This window comes from Girardinichthys multiradiatus, chromosome 1 (genome assembly GCF_021462225.1).
Source record: "Girardinichthys multiradiatus isolate DD_20200921_A chromosome 1, DD_fGirMul_XY1, whole genome shotgun sequence".
In the NCBI taxonomy this organism is placed as follows: Eukaryota; Metazoa; Chordata; class Actinopteri; order Cyprinodontiformes; family Goodeidae; genus Girardinichthys; species Girardinichthys multiradiatus.
The window spans coordinates 11,370,832-11,392,449 of NC_061794.1; the positions used below are offsets into that span (position 1 = coordinate 11,370,832).

Here is a 21,618-nt window from a genome sequence, read left to right on the forward strand (position 1 = left end):
CAATGCATAGGTACTTGTTAGGGCACTGATCGTAAAAAGCTGGTAACTGGACCCGGATCTGACGAGTACTCTTCTTTACAGGAAGCAACGGTCCTCAGAAATTCTGCATTGAGAAGGTGGGAAAGGAGAACTGGCTTCCTAGGAGTCACACATGGTGAGTTCATGGGGGAAACATCATCAGTCCCTTAACTGATGATAGTGATGTTGATTTATTGTTTATACTTGTATGTTCCCAGCTTTAACAGGTTGGACCTGCCGCCCTATAAGAGCTACGAACAACTGAAAGAGAAGTTGATGTTCGCCATCGAAGAGACAGAAGGGTTTGGACAGGAGTGAAAGGAAGAGGCGTTTTAGTGCAAGTGGAAAACCCACCAGTGTTTAAATCAGGGAGCTTCTGCATAAAAAGCAGGTGTTTGGGAGAGTTTATGCTCATGTGTGCATGCTCCGGTTAGGTAGCTTTTATGGGAGCATTGTTGAGGTCGCTGCCAGCATGCACAGTAGTTTGGATAGGGGAATCTTCTTTGCTTCCAGAGCCCACAGCACAGGCCCCTCTGCGCCTCATGACTGGGAGCAGAATTTTGTATACTTTAAAGACCAAAATCTGAAGGCTTCAACGATCTCTGAGAACATGAGCCAAATCCTGCAAAACTCACTTTTTTTTGATGATGTCTATTCTACAGATTAACCGGTTTTCACCTCCCCAAACACGCGGCCATCATATCGGCGACTTACGACCACAATGAATAATCTAAGATTTAGAAGGTGTCTTTATGTTTTTAACACAGCTAAGTTGCCCCCAAAAAGCAAAATCTGTTGGGTTTGAACATGAGTGGCTTTAATGTTTCTGAACTAATAACTGAAATGAATCTTCCTCTGTAAATTATCATTAACACGACTTTTAGAAGCTCAGTGCTCTGAATTAATGCTTTAGTAACAGACAATCTTGGTGCTTCAGAGATTTGGGATTCCTGCTTGTTTTGTGCTCTGGATTATATCGTGTTTGAGTCTGTGAATCGATTAGTGATTGTGAACAGTGTTGTAACCTCCATTATATTTAGTGGTGGTGGCAAATGTTAAAACCCATTTAACTGGCCCTAGTTTTATAGGGCCTGAGGCTGCACACTGTGATGTGAAACGGGACAATATGGATTAGAGTATTCTGGAAGAATCTTAATGATCTTAACAGCTTTAATCATATTTGTTTTTGTCTTTTAATGTACAGAAATAGTCTTAATTGAAAGAAACGATTAAATTAAAATCCCAAGAAGACCAGAAAATATTAAACCAAATAAATTATATCGCTTGACACATTTTCAATGCACTCTTAACCAACTTGGTTGTCTCTTTTAAAGAAATGTAGCATTTGAAATATAACTGTTTTCTTACCTTTTTTGACGTATCCATCCTTCACAACAGACCTCAAAGGAGGAGGAAAAAGAAATAGTGTTTTTCATGAATAAGCAATACCCAACAAAAAGATGGTCCATTATTTAAATCCTGCCTCAGTCTTTACACCATGCATTTTCTTTAAATGGTTCATTTCTATCACAACAAAACCTCCTCCGTCATTTATAGTTTGTTGGGTTGCCTGAAATTGTGAGTGAAAAAAATCTATTTGTAGCTGTGCTCAACATACCTCCACATTAATGAGCACCCCTGGTAAAGATATAAAAAGCTGCTTTAAAATAAATACTTATTTTACAAATTAGAACATTTAGTGGAAGTCTAACATTTTAGGAGAAAAATCTAATGTTTTGAACTCTATTATATTATCTTTATTGGCACCCCTGATGTCAATATTTTGCACAACTGCCTTTTGCCCAATTGCACAGCAAAGAGGAAACAGGCCCCCAGTATTACAGATACCCCGCCGTACTGAAAAGCAGACATTTGGGGCTTTTTCCATATTTGGTTAAAAGAAGTAGGTGTCTGTATCACATGATAATTATACTCCAAGAAACAGAAAGAATGTATTATAAAAACATTCTGATAAAGTATAAACTTACAAATAATTGTATTCCAGCTATTTACAGATTTTTAAGGATGCAATTGTAATTTTCTACTTTTAATCTGAATCAGCGTAAATAAGTGAAAGATGGATTTATTTTTACCAGGGGTGCCAATAAATGTGGAGGGTGCTGTAGGACTCCAGATAAAGAATATCATAGCTCTTGTTAATTGTTTATCTCCAAAACTCAGACATCCAAAACGGAAACTCTCCTGAATAAGAGTAAAACTGAGCAAGTTAATATATAAAAGAGAAAAAAACCCCATAAAACCTCATGAAGACTGTCCTGTTTGAACCATGTAGTCACACACTGAAACAGCAGAGGAAACTAACTGGTGAACCTTGTACTCAGGATGACGCTCTGTTTGTAGCCTTCTTTCCCCCTCAGACTCCCAGCCAGCAGAGATGGCTGACCATGTGGTAAAATAAATACTCTGGCTCCGATCAGACAGCTTTAATCCTCCATGTCCTTGAGAAACTGCAGTAGAAAAGCTATGAAGCTTGATCAATAGTTGAGCCAAGGCAGCAACCACTGTATGAAAATAATGAGTGAATCAGGATGAAAGGTGGCGTCTCTTATAACCATTCAATAATAAAAACCCTGGAACGTTGTGAATGATCAGATATGGAAATCTCAATGACAAAGCTCATTTTTGTTTAATATTTTCCAGAATCCTGCTTATCCAACTGAACCACTGTCTCCTGTACAGGGCGAGAAGCTGTAAATGGTGTTCATAAAATTTCTTTTGTAAAAGATTTTAAATAAGATGTTTAAGGCAATGCTCTATTTTTTCTCTCTTTAACTGCTTATGTACATGAAAGATGTGTAACATAGAAATTGTCACATTAATAAATGAACTCAAACCTTCCTGCTTTTGTGTCGCGGTTGAAGTGAAGAATGTGTATTTCTGTATTCACCACCTGCAGATGAATCTTTTCAGGCATCCGGATTGGAATTTGATCATAATTTGAATGGACGGAGGTATCTCTGAGTTTTCTTGAATCTCGATTCAAAATCCATTTATTACAATTTAAAGTAGTTCACAGCCCTCCTGTCTTAATCCAAGCTAGCTAGCCCAGCATCTACCCTGGTTCGGGCCGCTTTAGCACATTTTTGGTAAAGCAGGCTTTTAACACCTTAAATAAGGTCAATGACCTGAATCTGACCCTTAACCCTTTACTTGCTGGCTTTAACTAAGGGGGGAGGGGCGGCTTTCTGACATCTCGTGTTTTGTCTCGGTGCCAAATGTGACGGGAAATTTGTTCCTTTTCTGAACCGTGGGGGGCTGGCGCCCATCTCCAGCGGTCATTCAGGATACATCCTGAGCAGGTCGCTGGTCCAACACAGGACAATCTGCACACACTCATACCCACAGGCAATTTAGACAGACCATTGAACCTAAATCATATTTTTGGAATGTCGCAGGAAGCCGGAGTACCCAGAGAGAACTCAAGCATCCACGGGGAGAACATGCAGAATGGCTCCAGGCTGGGAGAAGAACGCAGGACCTCATCAGCTGGATAGGGTTTTGTTATGTTATTTATAGCTTGCTGCATTTTTAAGAAGAAAGATTTGAGTTAAAAAAAACATTGAAGAATGAAATACTGGCAGCAGTTAATTTTACTGATAGCCTGTAGACAAAAATGAGGAAATAATTACTTTATGCAGGCAAACCGGATCCAACCCGTGGAACATCATAAAACATCTCAATAGAATTGTTTTAATTTAAAACAAATGTAATCATTTCCTAGTCCTCCCAGTTATGTAACGGGCATATACAGGAAATCTTATGTTTTTACAAAGATGCAGGTTTGGACTACAAACATGGCTGCCTCTGTAACTTCATTTGGGCATTACTCCCAGTGCGTGCCTGCAGCTCACCCCTAGTATCCGCCCTGCCATGCTCCTCTCTTTCAGTCTGTTCCTCAGTGATCGCAATGCCACCCTGGCAGCCTTCATCAGTCCCCTCTTCCTCCTCTCCCTCCCCGCTTTGTGTTTCAGCATCCTCAGAGCAGTCCTCTTCCACTGGATCCTCTCCATCAGTCTGCGACCGCTTGGATTTTCTTGTGAACCTGCTTCTCCTGCCATCGCGCTCTCCTTCCTGCTCCTCAAGCGCCGTCACTACTGCAGCCTCTTCTTCCTCCTCCGTCCTTTCCTCTGCTCCAGTCCCACCTCCTGCTGTGGGACATTTGTGATCTCTGTAGTAGCTCTGCCTGGTGAATCCCTTGTTGCAGGTGGAGCACCTGAACCTGTAGTTGTCTGTGTGGGACTGCTGATGCTCAAGCATGTGAGCCCTGCGGCTGAACGCCTTCTGACAAAACAGACACTTGTATGGTTTGATACCTGGCGGAGAGGAGAGGTTACAGTCAGCACACCCGCACTCATGTTTGTTGTATGTCATGTAGCAAGCTGCACCCCATCATACACTTCCTTTAACCATCAACAAGCTTCTGGCTGAATTCTGGCTTTAAATTTGACCATTCTTTATTGGAGAATTGATGGACTTCCTTTAAATTGATTTCCCGGCATCAACCCAGCTTTTAGGCATAGCCCAAAAAATACAAAACACATTTCAAAAAGGGCCACGGTCTGGGTCATTAGCGAAGCTTAATGTTAGTTTGGAGTGTCCATTCCAAAACCAGTGTGTGTTTGGGATCATTGTCCTGTTGGACCACTGATGTTTTAACTATTTGACCCAAGCTGTCATTTCAAGAGAGAGGAAATCAGTTTAGATGTTCAGGAACACCTCAGGAGAAAACAAGCCTCAAGCTATTCATGTCTAGAGTGAATCCGGCTAAAAGTCAACGAGGACTAGGAGGGTTCTGAGCAAGTAGGAAGCCCCTGCTTCAAAGTCAACATTTAGAGGCCTTCTACAGCCAAGTGCCTTGTGGAGAAATGTTTTATGGTCAGATGAGACAAAGATGAGCTGTTTGACCACACTGACAAGAAGAATGTCTGGGAAACTCAAACTTAAGAACCCTGTACTTATTGCCAAGCAAGGTGGTGGCAGTATCAGGGTGTGGGGCTGTTTCCCTAACATAGCATGGGTACAGGGTCACTGTACAAAGTGGATGGAATATTGAGAATTACCTCTAATTTCTTTAACCTCATCTTAAAGCAAAAGGGCTGAATCTAGAAAAAGTATTGTGTTTCAACAGCACATTCATCTCAAACACATCAAACAGTGAAATGGCCCAGAACTCTTTTGGAAGTTGGATTTCACGTGTTCCCAGTCAGAAAAAACAACAACATCCCCTGGAGTCGGAACTGTGAAAATCTGAGCTTGCTGAGTGACCCCGACCCCATAATGGCCGCTTATCACACACACTATGAAAAACAAGGTTATTGGTATTAGCTACTTATTAGCACTTTTCAGGGTCAGCATCTCATTAAACCAGTGGGACACATAATGCTTTACAATATCTATTTATGTAGATGCTCCTTTAGTTCATAAAATGAAGAGAAATATATTGCTTTCTCATTGTATTACTAAAACTATGTTTTGGTGCCAACATCCACCACGTCACAGTAAATGGACTCAACCAAATGTAGCGAGAAGAGTTGTCAAATATGCCAGAATTATGCCAAAAGCGTGTGTATGTAAACTTCTGACTGGCACTTGAGAGATCCGAATGTAGATGTTCTGACAACAGACGCTCTTTACTCACCAGAATGTGACAGGATGTGTGCTTTCAGTTTGTCTGGTCTGTTGAATTCTTTGGTGCAGCCCACGTGTGTCCTGAGAAAAGAACCAAGTGAGAGTAGCCGGAAAAATGAATAAAGATGCAAATAACTGATCAAAAAGGAAATAGTTAAGTATTTAGAAGGGAGTGGGAGCTTTTTTTGAATCCTTCAATTAAAAAGGAAGTTTCCCATTTAGAAGCCTCACCTGAAGGGACACTTGTATTTCTTAAAGGGCTCGTGGATGAGCATGTGTCTCTTCACTTTGTCCTTTCTGTTGAACGTCGCCTCACAGAGGGAACACTTGTACGGTTTTTCACCTGGAATCAGATCAAAACACATCTCCTTAGATTCAAGGTTAACATGATTAAACCCACTCATCTGATTTAACCACAGAATTAAATCAATCCACATTTAAGATCTGACTTATAAAGGCCTTTATTTAAAAAAAGAAATAAAATCAGACCTGTTACAGACCTGAATGAATCAGAGTGTGCAGTTTGAGGTAGTGCTCTGTCTTGAAGGCCTTCTTGCAGATCTGACACCTGAATCGTCCTCCAACGCCATGAGTGGGCAGGTGGCGCCTGAAGTATCTCTCACATGGGAACACCTGATGGTGGACAGAGAGACAGTAGATCAGAGGGAAGCATTGCCAAGTTGCCGTCTGGTTTATTTTGAGCTAATAGTCAGAGTTTCTTCAATCACAAAGGCAGATCGAGCCATCACTGTAGTTACACAGAGTGGAACAATAAGAAACTCAAGAGGCTTGAATTAAATGGTCTCAAAAAATCTTCACCATGTTCAACGATTCACTTCCTGATGAAATAAGACCGTTCAGGCAGAGGCAAGATTTACATTTTATCAGACAGATGAACCGAATTATGATTATATGTTTTAACCAGAGTGAGAGCTTCATTTGAAAAGTTACCATTTTAAAGAGATGCACCGATCAGGCCAATACTGCCTTGAGATTTTCTTTCAAGTCTGATTTGTCAATTCTGATTTTTTTATTTTACAACTAAAATACAAGCAAATTTGCTGCAGGTTCTTAAAGATAAAAAGAAATTTGGGATTCGAGAAGTCAAACTCAGTGCAACAACAAAGCACAAGCTGTTGGTTGATACGATTATACATGAAAACTGTTATTTGTTTTGATGCATTTAATCATTTTTATTTCTTAAGTATTTGAACTGCTGATGACCAGTCAGAGCTGATCATGGGTAAACTGGCTGATCCTAACCTCTGGTCGACTGATTAGTGCATCTCTACATTGTATTCAGTGACATCTTTGTAAAACTTTTAACACAAGTTGGAGCCTATCAAGGTCAATCTTAAGTACAAAAAAATTGCTGTTTTATTTTGTTGAAATAGGACAACACATTTTTTGCACTCGAAAAAGTTCTAGAAAAAATGAACGGTGCTGGTAGAAAAGCAGTTGTTTGGCTACAGTGGGACATCACAGCTGCAAATCTGTACGTTTATGAAAACAATGTGCTGTAAATGTTTTTATGTGAAGTATACACTTTAGAGAAAATCCATTGATGGAATAACCTGGTCGTTCAGTATATTCAGGTAGTCAGCTGACCTCATTCTTTGAACACATACTGTTGCTGAACCCAGACCTGACCAAGTCCAGCAACCCCAGATCATAGCACGGCCCCCACAGGCTGGTACAGTAGGCACTAGGGATGATGGGTGCATCACTTCACCTGCCTCTCTTCTTGCCCTGATGCGCCCATCACTCTGGAACAGGGTAAATCTGGACTCATCAGACCATATGACCTTCTTCCAGAGTCCAATCTTTATGCTTCGTAGCAAATTGAAGCCTTTTTTTCCGGTTAGCCTCACTGATTAGTGGTTTTCTTAAGGTTACACAGCTGTTCAGTCTCAATCCCTTGAGTTCCTTCACATTGTGCGAGTGGAAATGCTCTTACTTTCACTATTAAACATAGCCTGGAGTTCTACTGTTGTTTGTCTTCAATTTGATTTCACCAAACGTTTAAGTGATCGCCGATCACGATCATTCAGGATTTTTTTCAGGCCACATTTCTTCCTCAAAGACGATGGGTCCCCACTATCCTTCCAGTTTTTAATAATGCGTTGGACAATTCTTAACCCAATTTTGGTAGTTTCTGCAATCTCCTTAGATGTTTTCTCTGCTTGATGCATGCCAATGATTTGACCCTTCTAAAACAGACTGACATCTTTTCCACGATCAGAGGATGTGTCTTTCAACACGGTTGTTTAAGAAATGAGAAGCAACTCATTGCACCAGTTGGGGTTAAATAACCTGTTGCCAGATGAAACATAATTGCCCATACAGTAACTATCCAATGAGAGGCTCGTACATATTTGCTTTGTTAAAACCAGGTGGCGACTTTTTTTTTGGCCAGGCAGCATTTGTTTGCTGATGTTAGATTTAAAAGATGCTCAGATGGAATAATATTCAATAAGCACAGATGTATTTCATTGGTGGTCAATAAAGTGTTTTGAGAATAGGAGCTAAATATCTTTAGTGTAAAATAAAAAGTTAAATGCTTTATATTACAACCTAAACAGTAGCTAAGTAACATAACTAACAAACTTCGGCAGCATTCCCAAACTGCAGCAACTAAAGAAAAGCCTGGGAGTTCTTTTTTCATATGACCGCATTGATGTAATGTGTGTATTACAATCAGAGGAGGTGTTAAACGCCCATTTTCATGTGAACAGACACAGATCTGTAAACAGAAAGCATGAATTAGAAACTAACCTCATAACAGACGTTTTTATGACCTTCTGCAGTTTCAGGTTTTGCGGAGCCACGTGACACAAAGGTCTGCTGCTGAGTTTGATTTGTGGTCCTGCAGATGTTCATATATGCACCATCAGGTGTGAAACGTACCTTCTGACAGTGTGGGCAGGGGAAGCTGTGGGAGGCAGTCAGCAGGTGTTGTTCCAGAGCTTCCTGGGTTGAGTACCTGTTCTGACATTTCACACACCTGAAGAGGAAAACACAGTAAAGGTTGTGAGGAATGAACCAGCATACAGGTCCTTCTCAAAATATTAACATATTGTGATAAAGTTCATTATTTTCCATAATGTCATGATGAAAATTTAACATTCATATATTTTAGATTCATTGCACACTAACTGAAATATTTCAGGTCTTTTATTGTCTTAATACGGATGATTGTGGCATACAGCTCATGAAAACCCAAAATTCCTATCTCACAAAATTAGCATATTTCATCCGACCAATAAAAGAAAAGTGTTTTTAATACAAAAAACGTCAACCTTCAAATAATCATGTACAGTTATGCACTCAATACTTGGTCGGGAATCCTTTGGCAGAAATGACTGCTTCAATGCGGCGTGGCATGGAGGCAATCAGCCTGTGGCACTGCTGAGGTCTTATGGAGGCCCAGGATGCTTCGATAGCGGCCTTTAGCTCATCCAGAGTGTTGGGTCTTGAGTCTCTCAACGTTCTCTTCACAATATCCCACAGATTCTCTATGGGGTTCAGGTCAGGAGAGTTGGCAGGCCAATTGAGCACAGTGATACCATGGTCAGTAAACCATTTACCAGTGGTTTTGGCACTGTGAACAGGTGCCAGGTCGTGCTGAAAAATGAAATCTTCATCTCTATAAAGCTTTTCAGCAGATGGAAGCATGAAGTGCTCCAAAATCTCCTGATAGCTAGCTGCATTGACCCTGCCCTTGATAAAACACAGTGGACCAACACCAGCAGCTGACACGGCACCCCAGACCATCACTGACTGTGGGTACTTGACACTGGACTTCTGGCATTTTGGCATTTCCTTCTCCCCAGTCTTCCTCCAGACTCTGGCACCTTGATTTCTGAATGACATGCAGAATTTGCTTTCATCCGAAAAAGGTACTTTGGACCACTGAGCAACAGTCCAGTGCTGCTTGTCTGTAGCCCAGGTCAGGCGCTTCTGCCGCTGTTTCTGGTTCAAAAGTGGCTTGACCTGGGGAATTTCGGCACCTGTAGCCCATTTCCTGCACACGCCTGTGCATGGTGGCTCTGGATGTTTCTACTCCAGACTCAGTCCACTGCTTCCGCAGGTCCCCCAAGGTCTGGAATTGGCCCTTCTCCACAATCTTCCTCAGGGTCCGGTCACCTCTTCTCGTTGTGCAGCGTTTTCTGCCACACTTTTTCCTTCCCACAGACTTCCCACTGAGGTACCTTGATACAGCACTCTGGGAACAGCCTATTCGTTCAGAAATTTCTTTCTGTGTCTTACCCTCTTGCTTGAGGGTGTCAATAGTGGCCTTCTGGACAGCAGTCAGGTCGGCAGTCTTACCCATGATTGGGGTTTTGAGTGATGAACCAGGCTGGGAGTTTTAAAGGCCTCAGGAATCTTTTGCAGGTGTTTAGAGTTAACTTGTTGATTCAGATGATTAGGTTCATAGCTCGTTTAGAGACCCTTTTAATAATATGCTAGTTTTGTGAGATAGGAATTTTGGGTTTTCATGAGCTGTATGCCAAAATCCCCAGGTATGCTCCACCTTGTTGTCTACATCCTGATGGGACAGTTAAAACATGATGGGGTCATGTTTAAGAGACTGTTGGTTATCTAGAAAACATGTCCTGAGTGTTAGGCCAGCCACGGAATGAAAGATGGACTGAATTATAGAGAACAAAACACGGGTAAAAACTCTAAATCCCAGAATGCAGTTTTAACCCATCATCCTGCACAACTCCGAGAAGGGAGGAGTCACAGCTGGAATCCCTATGACATCATAGATCTATGAAACTCTCCTCTCAGCAGCAATTCTCTCTTTTCTGGACCTCACGAGCCGAGCAACAGGTCGCATCATGGATCCAAAGTAAATAGGGTCTACTCTCCGTGTACCCGGCAACTGTATCCCGGCCCAAAAATAAGACTAACCACCTTAACCTTTCTCACTGAGCTTATGCAAAAAAAAGTAAAGAAAAAAAAAAAAGCCAAAGATTCCCCCAAGAGGAAACGGTGTCCCTGAAGAGCTCATCACTGTCCCAAAAAAAGTCGGAATTCTTCTGGTTACTGGTTTATCTACAGGTCCTTCTCAAAATATTAGCATATTGTGATAAAGTTCATTATTTTCCATAATGTAATGATGAAAATTTAACATTCATATATTTTAGATTCATTGCACACTAACTGAAATATTTCAGGTCTTTTATTGTCTTAATACGGATGATTTTGGCATACAGCTCATGAAAACCCAAAATTCCTATCTCACAAAATTAGCATATCATTAAAAGGGTCTCTAAACGAGCTATGAACCTAATCATCTGAATCAACGAGTTAACTCTAAACACCTGCAAAAGATTCCTGAGGCCTTTAAAACTCCCAGCCTGGTTCATCACTCAAAACCCCAATCATGGGTAAGACTGCCGACCTGACTGCTGTCCAGAAGGCCACTATTGACACCCTCAAGCAAGAGGGTAAGACACAGAAAGAAATTTCTGAACGAATAGGCTGTTCCCAGAGTGCTGTATCAAGGCACCTCAGTGGGAAGTCTGTGGGAAGGAAAAAGTGTGGCAGAAAACGCTGCACAACGAGAAGAGGTGACCGGACCCTGAGGAAGATTGTGGAGAAGGGCCGATTCCAGACCTTGGGGGACCTGCGGAAGCAGTGGACTGAGTCTGGAGTAGAAACATCCAGAGCCACCGTGCACAGGCGTGTGCAGAAAATGGGCTACAGGTGCCGCATTCCCCAGGTCAAGCCACTTTTGAACCAGAAACAGCGGCAGAAGCGCCTGACCTGGGCTACAGAGAAGCAGCACTGGACTGTTGGTCAGTGGTCCAAAGTACTTTTTTCGGATGAAAGCAAATTCTGCATGTCATTCAGAAATCAAGGTGCCAGAGTCTGGAGGAAGACTGGGGAGAAGGAAATGCCAAAATGCCAGAAGTCCAGTGTCAAGTACCCACAGTCAGTGATGGTCTGGGGTGCCGTGTCAGCTGCTGGTGTTGGTCCACTGTGTTTTATTAAGGGCAGGGTCAATGCAGCTAGCTATCAGGAGATTTTGGAGCACTTCATGCTTCCATCTGCTGAAAAGCTTTATGGAGATGAAGATTTCATTTTTCAGCACGACCTGGCACCTGCTCACAGTGTCAAAACCACTGGTAAATGGTTTACTGACCATGGTATCACTGTGCTCAATTGGCCTGCCAACTCTCCTGACCTGAACCCCATAGAGAATCTGTGGGATATTGTGAAGAGAACGTTGAGAGACTCAAGACCCAACACTCTGGATGAGCTAAAGGCCGCTATCTAAGCATCCTGGGCCTCCATAAGACCTCAGCAGTGCCACAGGCTGATTGCCTCCATGCCACGCCACATTGAAGCAGTCATTTCTGCCAAAGGATTCCCGACCAAGTATTGAGTGCATAACTGTACATGATTATTTGAAGGTTGACGTCTTTTGTATTAAAAACACTTTTCTTTTATTGGTCGGATGAAATATGCTAATTTTGTGAGATAGGAATTTTGGGTTTTCATGAGCTGTATGCCAAAATCATCCGTATTAAGACAATAAAAGACCTGAAATATTTCAGTTAGTGTGCAATGAATCTAAAATATATGAATGTTAAATTTTCATCATGACATTATGGAAAATAATGAACTTTATCACAATATGCTAATATTTTGAGAAGGACCTGTAGATGCTCTGATAAAAACATGACACTGCATTTAAAGGAAACCCTTTGGAATTCCTTGTGTTTAATTTGGACTAAAGAATGAAGTTTGTTTTTTTAGAACGTTGCACAAAAAGTACAGACATTTGTGTTTGGTTTGATTATTTCTTAGTTGTAACAATTCTAAAGAAAATGACCGGCAGACAGATAGAGAGACAAACATAGAGAGAGAAGAGTAATTCAGCCCTCCCCAACTTGTTGCTGGGTAAAGCTCGTCAGCTGGGGTAAAGAAGGCTCTCACACTCCTTCACTTACAGGAAAGATATAGGAAGCTGTTTGGAATTATTTGCTATTGTAAAAAACACTGACAGTCATGTTGTGAAACTAAAGCATCACCCATCCCTCTTATTAAGGTACTGCTGTTTTAGAGCTATGGTGGATGAGCAATGAGCAGGATGTCTGTTAAGCAGCAGACTCCAGGCTAGCAACCTGAGCAGATAGCTTCCCCGATTATCCAGTTAATATGAGCCTCTTATATATGTGTTACTCTGTAATGAGCAGAACAGCAAAAAGGTCTAATTCTGTACAATAAGCTCATGAGAACTACTGCTACTGCTACAAGTACTATTTTTTCTGAAGATGACGTATCAGAATCAAAATATTAATGAATAAATATAACAGAAAACAGTATCATTTCAGCAGTAGAAGGAATAATGATTTTTGGTTTGGACAAAAAGATGCCGAGGCTGGGACTGCCAGGCAGGAGGCCTAAAGGAAGACCAAAGAGGAGATTTATGGATGGAGTGAAAGAGGACATGAAGGTAGTTGGTGTGAGAGAGAATGCAGAAGATAGGGTTAAAGGGAGACAGATGACTTGTTGTGGAGAACCCTGAAAGAGAAAAGCCGAAAGAAAAATACGTTTTTAATAAGAGTAGCTGGATCATGTTACATATTTAGTTTTAAACTTAGGTGTAAATACCATAAAACCCTTTTATTTCTACTCAAGGTTACCATACCATGAGTATCCCATATGGGTTCCATGTGGATGTCCTGACCTGTAGACAGTCGTCTCCTTGCGCGTGTTCTGCTGTGGGCAGAAACAGTGGGAGTACTGGTGGACTCCCAGCTCAAACAGGGAGGGGAAGACCTTGCTGCAAAGGTGGCAGCGGTAGGTCAGCTGCTCCTGGTGCGTCCGGATGTGTTCGAGGAAGTGATCCAGCTTCTGGAAGGTCTGGGAGCAGCTCTTTAACACACACTTATAAACCTGCAGGGAAGCACATAGACAACTGCAGTCATTGTGCTGGAGGTTTGATGCAAGTTTCGTCACCAAATACTCAATCCCCATCATGCATGCATGATTGAACTTGTGCAAAAGATTTAAACCACCCCAAACTTCTTTACTTCTAAGGAGTAAAACTTTCTATAACGTTTTAAAGTGGTCTTGAATGAAATTTATGCTGCTTTGAATGCTTGGAACAGAAAAGCAGCCAAAGCTCAAAGAAAAAAAAAACTTGCTCACGACTCACTTTAAGAGAATACAAGAAAATCTGGATCCTTGGGGGAGAGTGGGGGGTGGAACTGCACTCACTTGCTCGCCTTTGTGCTGTGTCAAATGAGACTTGAGCTGGAAGTAGGTCTTGAATTTGCTAGCACAGAACTGGCACTGGTAGGAGCTGTCTATGACAACAATCTGCTTGGTTTGACCTTCGCACTGTTGGTTCTGGTCGGACAAGGCCTGAGGATGACCGCCCTGCATGTCGTCCCCTCGGCTGGCTGCCAGATCGGGTTCGGCCTCCGTTTCTGCCTCCTCACCTGGTGCCTCTGTAATCAGGCATCGGGTTCGATGTATAAGCTGTAAATCTGAATCTGGATCAGTAATAGTTTTGTTGTCCAGCGAGCACCAACAACTAACGACCCTGAAAATGGCCCAAAAATGCAGAACACTAAAATGTTCGTGATACCTCTTTGTGCCGACTCTTGTTCTGCTTGTGTTTGCCGTGACCCGTCCTGTTCCCTGTCGCTTTGCTTCTGCCGGTCTCCGATCCGCTCTCCCTCAATGAATGAAACCGGCAGCACCTTCACTGTGATTGGCAGTCGGGACACTGTGTTCGCCACGCTCATCGGCCACACCTGTAGAGTAAAGACAGGAGGTGTCACTTATTTACTTCAACCGTCATGAAAGACAAATTTCTATGGATTGCTTGTATAGATGCAGTATTTTGTTTTGGTACGAGCTGTAAAAAAAAAAAAAAAAAAAAAAAAAAACAGCCCAACCTTGTGGGTCTGCATGTGTTTCTTCACATTGGACTTCTGGGCGAAGGCTCGTCCACAGACGATACACTGAAAAGGCTTCTCTCCCGTGTGACTGCAGGAGCGAAACAGTTCTGAGTGATAATACTCCTCTATATTGACTGGTGTCTGTAGGTGGGTACAGTCTACTTGGTGCTGAGTAACCCACCTTCTAATGTGCTGCTGGAGGTCAAAGTTTTTGGAGAAGAACTTGTCACAGAAATTACACTTCAGCTTTGGACCTTTTCCCTTCAGGTGCTCTGCTGAGGAGAGAAATTTAGTGAGACACAATATAATAATTAGGCAACTATCAACAAATATTTTTATGGTGCCCTCTACGTGTTTTCAGCATCATAACATCATACGTTAACAGAAAGTCTTACTCTTTTGGCTGAAATAACCTTTTTGAAGCCATCTACCAGTTTCTGACATCACTCTGAGGATCATTCCCCGACTCCTCGTTTTCAGCTGAGAGGTGTTTCTTGCATGTACCGACCGTTTTAGGTCACCCCACCGCTTCTCAATGGGATCAAGATCTGGGCTTTGACATGGCCTTGGACTTTTTCTTTCATAGTTTTCAGCCTTGGTGGATTTACTGGTATTATTCAGTCATTGTCAAGTTCTGCCTCAGCTTTCTTTTTTTTTTTTTTTTTTACAGGTGGTCTCACATTTTCCTCAAGCACTGTGAGACATGGCAGAATTCATGGTGGACTCATGATGGTGAGCTGATCAGGTTCTGCTGCAGCAAAGCATCCCCAAACCATGACACTTCTGGCTCTATGCTTCATAGCTGGTAGAACCAAAACCCAATACTCATGATCCCAGATGACCTGGTCTATGTCTGTGTTCTCTCTGGCAAACATTAGTCTGGTCTTCATGTTTTTCCCAGAGGCGGCTACAGTCTACATCCTGGAGGCCGCAGGATCTCAACATGGTCAGGAGTGCCAAACCAAATCCCCAAGGTTTAAAAACATGGTCAAGATTTCTTTAAAAGGCTACGTGATGATGTTCTGGTCACCTGTGCCTAATGTGATACCCTGGCCAATGATAACTCTGGAGGAGCTGCAGAGATCCACAGCTCAGAAGGGAGAATCTGTCAGAAGCCAACTATTAGCTGTCCACTCCACAAATCTGCCTTTTATGGAAGCGTGACAAGAAGAAAGCCATCATTGAAAGAAAGCCATAAGTAGTCCCTGATGGGGTCTGTCACAAGCCATGCAGGAAAGACCAAGGTCCTCTGGCCAGGTGGGACCAAAACTGAACTCTTTAGCCTAAATGCTCAACATGTAGGCTAAATGTGTGTCAGAAAATTACCACTGCAGATTACCATGAACACACCATATCCACAGTGAAACATAGTGGTGGTAGAATCATGTTGTGGGGATGCGGTAAAGACAGGGAAGATGGCCAGAGTTGGCGTAAAGATGGAGGGATAAAATAGAGGGGAATCAAAGATGCTAAAAACAATGATTTTCAGATTTGATTTAGCGAAAAATCTTGAAAACCATGTATCATTCTCTTTCACTTCACTATTATGCATTGCTTTTTGTTGTTATATCTCAAGTACATACATTGAAGCGGTTGTAACGTGACAAACGTGAAGAAGATCGAGGGTAAGGAATACTTTTGGCAGCCAATGTATGCTATAAAATATTCTTCCTTTTCATCACCTGTTGGTCCATCTGTGCCTTTTTTGCTGCTCCTGGGTTGTTTGGGTATGATGACCTTTTCATAGTCACTCAGCTCCGCCATGCTGCTGCTGCTGTGGTTGCAGCTCTTGGTTTTGCTGCCCTGCTTCCCGGGACTGTATACAGGGGTGCTGCTGAATGACTGCCCTTCCACACACTGTCCAGGCACCTACGAGGAGGAGTTAAAACACAGGAACTGGAATGCAAAGGTGTGTAACAAATTTACAACTGCAGCAGCAACCAGTAAGGTGGAGGAACTCACTTGAACAGGATGGAAAGCTGGCAGACCTAACGTATGGATCTCTGCTGTACCACCACCACTACCAGCGGCAGCACCAGCAGCAGAAGCTCCTGCCATGTGGGGCATCGTGCTGTATACCTGCACCACTGAGTTGCTGTGGCTCACTGGGACCTGGGAGGAGAGTGGCTGCTGGGTGGCCTGTCCAGCTGGCAGGGCGTGGGCTGGTGTCTGGCTGGAGGGCAGAGGGTGGGAAGACTGCTGATGCTGTTGATGATGATGTTGATGATGGTGGTTATGGTGCTGAAGATACGATACCCCTGCTGTGTGCATGCTCAGGTTACTCTGCAATAAAAGCAAGCATGTTAAGAATGTGTTGCAGTCTGAACAAAGCAGCATTCCCTCCTGGATGTGGATCTGCGCTGCTTTACCTGTATAGGTGTCTGCATGGCTGCCATGGGCTGGTCGATGGAGGTGAAAGCTGAGATAGCCGACATGAGAACGTCATCGCTGACCAGCACGTTGCCTTGGACCAGAGTGTGAGTCAAAGGAGACGGAGGGACTGTGATGTAGGTCGATACCTGATGTCAGAGTAGGATAGAATGAATTTAAACAGTCACAACCAGCCTTTTTGTGTTTTTAGCAGATTTATTAGGCTACATTACATTATATTCATTTATCACTAATCAATATGAAATAGACCCTAATCTATTAACGAATATATGTGAAGGAATCTTCTGACAATGTACAAAAACATTTAAAGAGAATTTTGTCATGTATCGAATGAATCATGTGTGAACGGTCAACTTTGAGGTCTTCCTATGCTCTGCAAGTTCAATTGGTTTTAACTGTTATTCCCAAAAAAATCCTAAATAAAAAAGAGAAACCATCCCACAGCATCACATATCCTGCACCATGCTTAACAGTGGGTCTAAGGAGCTTTTCCACATATTAATTCTTTGTTTTATATAAAAACTCATCTGGAATGTCTGTTGCCACAAAGCTCCATCTTAGTCTCATCTGGCCGAGCACACAGTTCCAGTAAAAAAAAAAAACAACACAATGATCAGCTTCCGCCTTTCTGTACCCACCTGTCTGTTAGCGAGAGTTTGAGGTACGGAGCTGACTGACGGGACCGGTGCGTAGACGTTGGTGGAGGCCAGGGACACCGTGGACAGAGAGGGGGAGCCAGACTGGCACTGCTCCCTCTTGTGCGTCATAAAGGCAGGCAGAGAATTGAACTGTTTTTTACACTTCCCACACAGGAACACGTCTTCGTCATCTGCAGGATGATTAAATAGAACCAAGCTGGTTATTATGAGCGGCAGCACCTGACTATAGAGCATATGATAACTCAGATAAGGCCAGGTGGAAAACAAGAGCCAACAGAATACTTCATGAAAGACAGTACACCAGTACAAGGTTGTGAATTCCTAGACGCGGTGTCCTAATCTCATGTGACATTTTATTACGTAGCCCGATCATTTAGAAGCAGTAACTCCTTTTCCCTTCTTGGAAAAAGGGATTTTAGCTGCCTTATACAAATTAAACTACTATTACACAAAACAAGTTCTCTGATGAGGTGGTTTTTGTACCATCTTTGCCAAAACTGTCTTTCATAAGACAAAATAATATGATGTACTCTATGCAGTATTCTGAAAAATGTTCCTTTAAAAATTATTCTTTTTCCAGAAACTTTTTTATGATATTATGGACATTTGGGTGCATATAATTCACCAAGTTGGGCTTTATGGTCATTTTTCCACAAATCCTCAAACCACGCAGTGCTCAACCTGGCTCCCGGTTCTGTGCGGTGAACGGCTATTTCACTCTTTTTTTATTGCATCTGGACAAGCCTCGATCAGGTCAAATTTGGAAAATCTGGATGGGACTTTATACAACAGTTTATGATCAGCAGCACCTTATGTATAACAATGTTTTGTTCAGGAATGTGAACTGAAACCAGTTCAAGAACCATGGGTTCAACTAAAAACCAACAAGTAGGGATTTGAAGTTGCCTTTTTAAAAAATGTCTGATAAGTTTGTGATCAACTTTTAATAAATCTGACAGCAGAATCATCATTGTGTTGGACAAAAACTCATTTTCTGTGGCAAACCAAAACTGAAGGTCATCATCAAAATAAAAACCAATGTAGAAACTCACAATTGTTTCAGAAATTAAGATTTTTTTTTTGCTTTTAGAAAAAATAGGATAAGAAAAATGTCTGGAAATTCAAACCTTTTTCCATACTCAATTGTAACTTTTCCATACCTATCCATACTAGGAATATCAGTCAGTCATTTTCTACCGCTTATTCCATAGTGGGTCGCGGGGGAGCTGGTGCCTATCTCCAGCAGTCTATGGGCGAGAGGCAGGGTACACCCTGGACAGGTCGCCAGTCCATCACAGGGCAACACACAAACAACCACACACACACTCATTCATACACCTAAGGGCAATTTGGAGTAACCAATTAACCTAACAGGCATGTCTTTGGACTGTGGGAGGAAGCCGGAGTACCCGGCGAGAACCCACGCGTGCACAGGGACAACATGCAAACTCCATGCAGAAAGACCCCCGGCCGGGAATCGAACCCAGGACCTTCTTGCTGCAAGGCAACAGTGACACCAACTGCGCCACCATGCAGCCCCTACTAGGAATATCATCCAATAAAATTCCCAACTTTTCCAGACCCCTTGTATGATGACACATACCCATTGGCTGGATGGCAGACGTCGCAGAGACATTTTGATTGTTTGGGTCAGGAACTCCGCCTTGGCCATCCAGTAGAGACTGGACCGCCAGCACTGTCTGGTTGTCCATGCCTGAGGAAGAGAAGGAGAGGAGGTCAACATGAAATTTTTAATTAAGATGAAGATCTGTGGTCTTAAAATATGAAACAGTCATTTTTAGGGGTTTTCTTAGTATAAGGTAGAAGAGAAATATGTGTCTATTCCTCAGGAAAATCTCTTTACAGTGTCTTGCAGTTTATTGCCTTGAGTTTTTTTGACATTTTGCCATGAGTGGTTAATAATTCTTTAACTCGAAAGAGTAATGTAGTAACCACAAAGCTTCATGTAGTTCATTGGAATTATATATGACAGACCAACTCAAAGGAACACATATGTGTAAACTGGAAGATGATTATACACGATTCTCAAGTTGTTTTTACAAATAAACATCTGAAAAGTGTGCATGTAAGATTTCACTCATGGATTTGTATTCAGTCGCCCTGAGATCAAAAGGTTGGTAGAACCACCTTCCACTGCTTTTACAGCTGCGAGTCTTTTTGGGGGGTTAGTTCCAGCAGTTTTGCACATCTCGGGACTGACATGTTTTCAGAATAGCTTAAGATCATTATCTGATTGAGTAGGAAACATCTCTCAACAGAAGAGTTCAAACGTTGTAACAAATTCTTATTTAGATTTAGGTCTGGACTTTGACTGGGTCATTCTATCGCATGAATTTGCTTTAAACTAAACCGTTCCATTGTACCTCTGGCTGTGGGTTTCGGGCTGTTGTCCTGCTGGAGGGTGAAGCTCCACCCTGGTCTCAAATCTTTTGCCGCCTCTAACAGCTTTTGTTCCAGGATTTCACCACTGAGCTTCTCATCAAGTCTGACCTGCCACATTACTGCAGATGCCACAGTATCTCACAGAGTGAGCCTCTGTGTTCAAGGTGATGTGCAGTGGTAGCTTTGAGCATGCAGGCCAAAAACGTTTGGGTTCATCCGACCACAGCATCTTCTTCCACATTTGCCTTTACGTGGCTTGTTGGGACAGATGGCTAGTGAACAGATTTTCCCACCTGAGCTGAGAATCTCTGCAGCTCCTACAAGGTTAGCATGGGTCTCTTGGTTGCTTCTCTGATGAATGCTCTCATTGATGTCTTTGCCATCGTGCCATGTTCCATTTCCATTTTCAGATGATGGATTTAAGAGAGCTTTGTGAGATTTTAATGGTTAGGATGTTCTTTTCTAACCTAATCCTGCTTTAAACTTCGTTCTCCCTGACCTCTCTGCTGCAATCCTGGGTCTTGAAGATCCTGTTTGTCCACTAATGTGCTGAGGTCTTCACAGGACAGCCGCATTAGTCCCGAGATCAAATTACAAACAGGTAGCTTCTACATACCAATCAGGTATTCAATTCTGAAAATACCTGCTCGCAACAACTTGTACTTAGTGTTGTCGGGGTAAAGTGGTCGGAATACAAATGCAGGGCACATTTTCCCACTTTTTATTTGCAGGAAAATCAAAAACCATGTATCCTTTTCTTTACAAGTTAAACGCGGGGTCTATTTTGTCACATAAAATCCCTTTAATTGATAGTTTGTGATTGTGACGTGAAAAAAGACGTGAGAAGGTTCGACAGCTATAAATGATTTAGGTGTGTAAATACAACATTAGTTTTGCGAGATGTGCAGATTTCGATGCTTTTACGCCTCCAACCACTGAGGCTCTGAAATCTGGTTACACATTGTACGCAGATCCAACATTAACGAGGAATCCAAAATACACCAGGCCTAAAATCGCAGCTCTAAAAACTTCTGACTTGTTGTAATTAAAAAGGGCTGCTAGAAAAACGTATGTCGCTTACAACGGCGCACCAACAACGGAATGTCTGACAGAAAATGCTGGGATAAAGATGTGAAAACCTCTCATCTGCTTGGTTGTTTACATCTACACTTTCACAGTTTTTCTGTTCTCTGCGGTAATATTATGTCTAGCTCAAAGCAGACATGTTTTATGATTAGTATAAAGACTCTATATATTTCTCCCTAAATGTGCAACTGACTTTGTGATTAAGATATAACAAAAAAGAAATATCACTACCTTCGAGCACTTCAAATATTGCCTGCGCCATCTTGAAGCTCTCCTCTTGTGTGATAGGCGCTCCATTAGCAATGTCTGCCGCTTGATGTACATTCCCACAAGTCAAGAAAAATAGAAAAAAGCATTTTAAACGCAAATGTTTCAGAAAAATACAACTATAATTAAGGTCTTAGGGAAAGGCTTAGTTTAAGTCCCAAAGCGTAAAGGCAGAAAATATGCTTTAAGTACCTGTCGGAAGAAATAGAAAATAATGT

At 42.2% G+C, this 21,618-nt stretch overlaps 2 protein-coding genes across 3 annotated transcripts in view; one reads left to right on the forward strand and one right to left on the reverse strand.

Annotated features, from left to right (window-relative positions):
• itchb (itchy E3 ubiquitin protein ligase b) overlaps positions 1-2,876 on the forward strand; it is a 36,820-nt gene extending 33,944 nt beyond the window's left edge. The window contains exons 23-24 of the mRNA XM_047365369.1: positions 82-154; positions 237-2,876. Coding sequence (XP_047221325.1) covers positions 82-154; positions 237-336 — 173 coding nt within the window. The 3' untranslated portion in view covers positions 337-2,876. The remainder of the gene's footprint in view (positions 1-81; positions 155-236) is intronic.
• A 735-nt stretch (positions 2,877-3,611) lies between these two features.
• Positions 3,612-21,611, reverse strand: znf341 (zinc finger protein 341). Of its 2 annotated transcripts, XM_047365157.1 has the most exons (17): positions 21,593-21,611; positions 21,365-21,445; positions 19,248-19,358; positions 17,624-17,814; positions 16,964-17,113; positions 16,557-16,877; positions 16,277-16,463; positions 14,776-14,869; positions 14,592-14,682; positions 14,279-14,447; positions 13,906-14,138; positions 13,373-13,581; positions 8,575-8,671; positions 6,168-6,300; positions 5,899-6,010; positions 5,678-5,748; positions 3,612-4,352 (listed from the first exon to the last, which is right to left on the reverse strand). In XM_047365157.1, the coding sequence occupies exons 2-17, from the start codon at positions 21,393-21,395 to the stop codon at positions 3,826-3,828; spliced, it is 2,727 nt and encodes a 908-aa protein (XP_047221113.1). In that variant the 5' UTR covers positions 21,396-21,445; positions 21,593-21,611; the 3' UTR covers positions 3,612-3,825. The 2 variants fall into 2 exon arrangements, with proteins under 2 accessions (XP_047221113.1, XP_047221194.1); XM_047365238.1 differs by having other exon boundaries at positions 14,776-14,866; positions 21,365-21,596.
• Between the last annotated feature and the right edge of the window lie 7 nt (positions 21,612-21,618).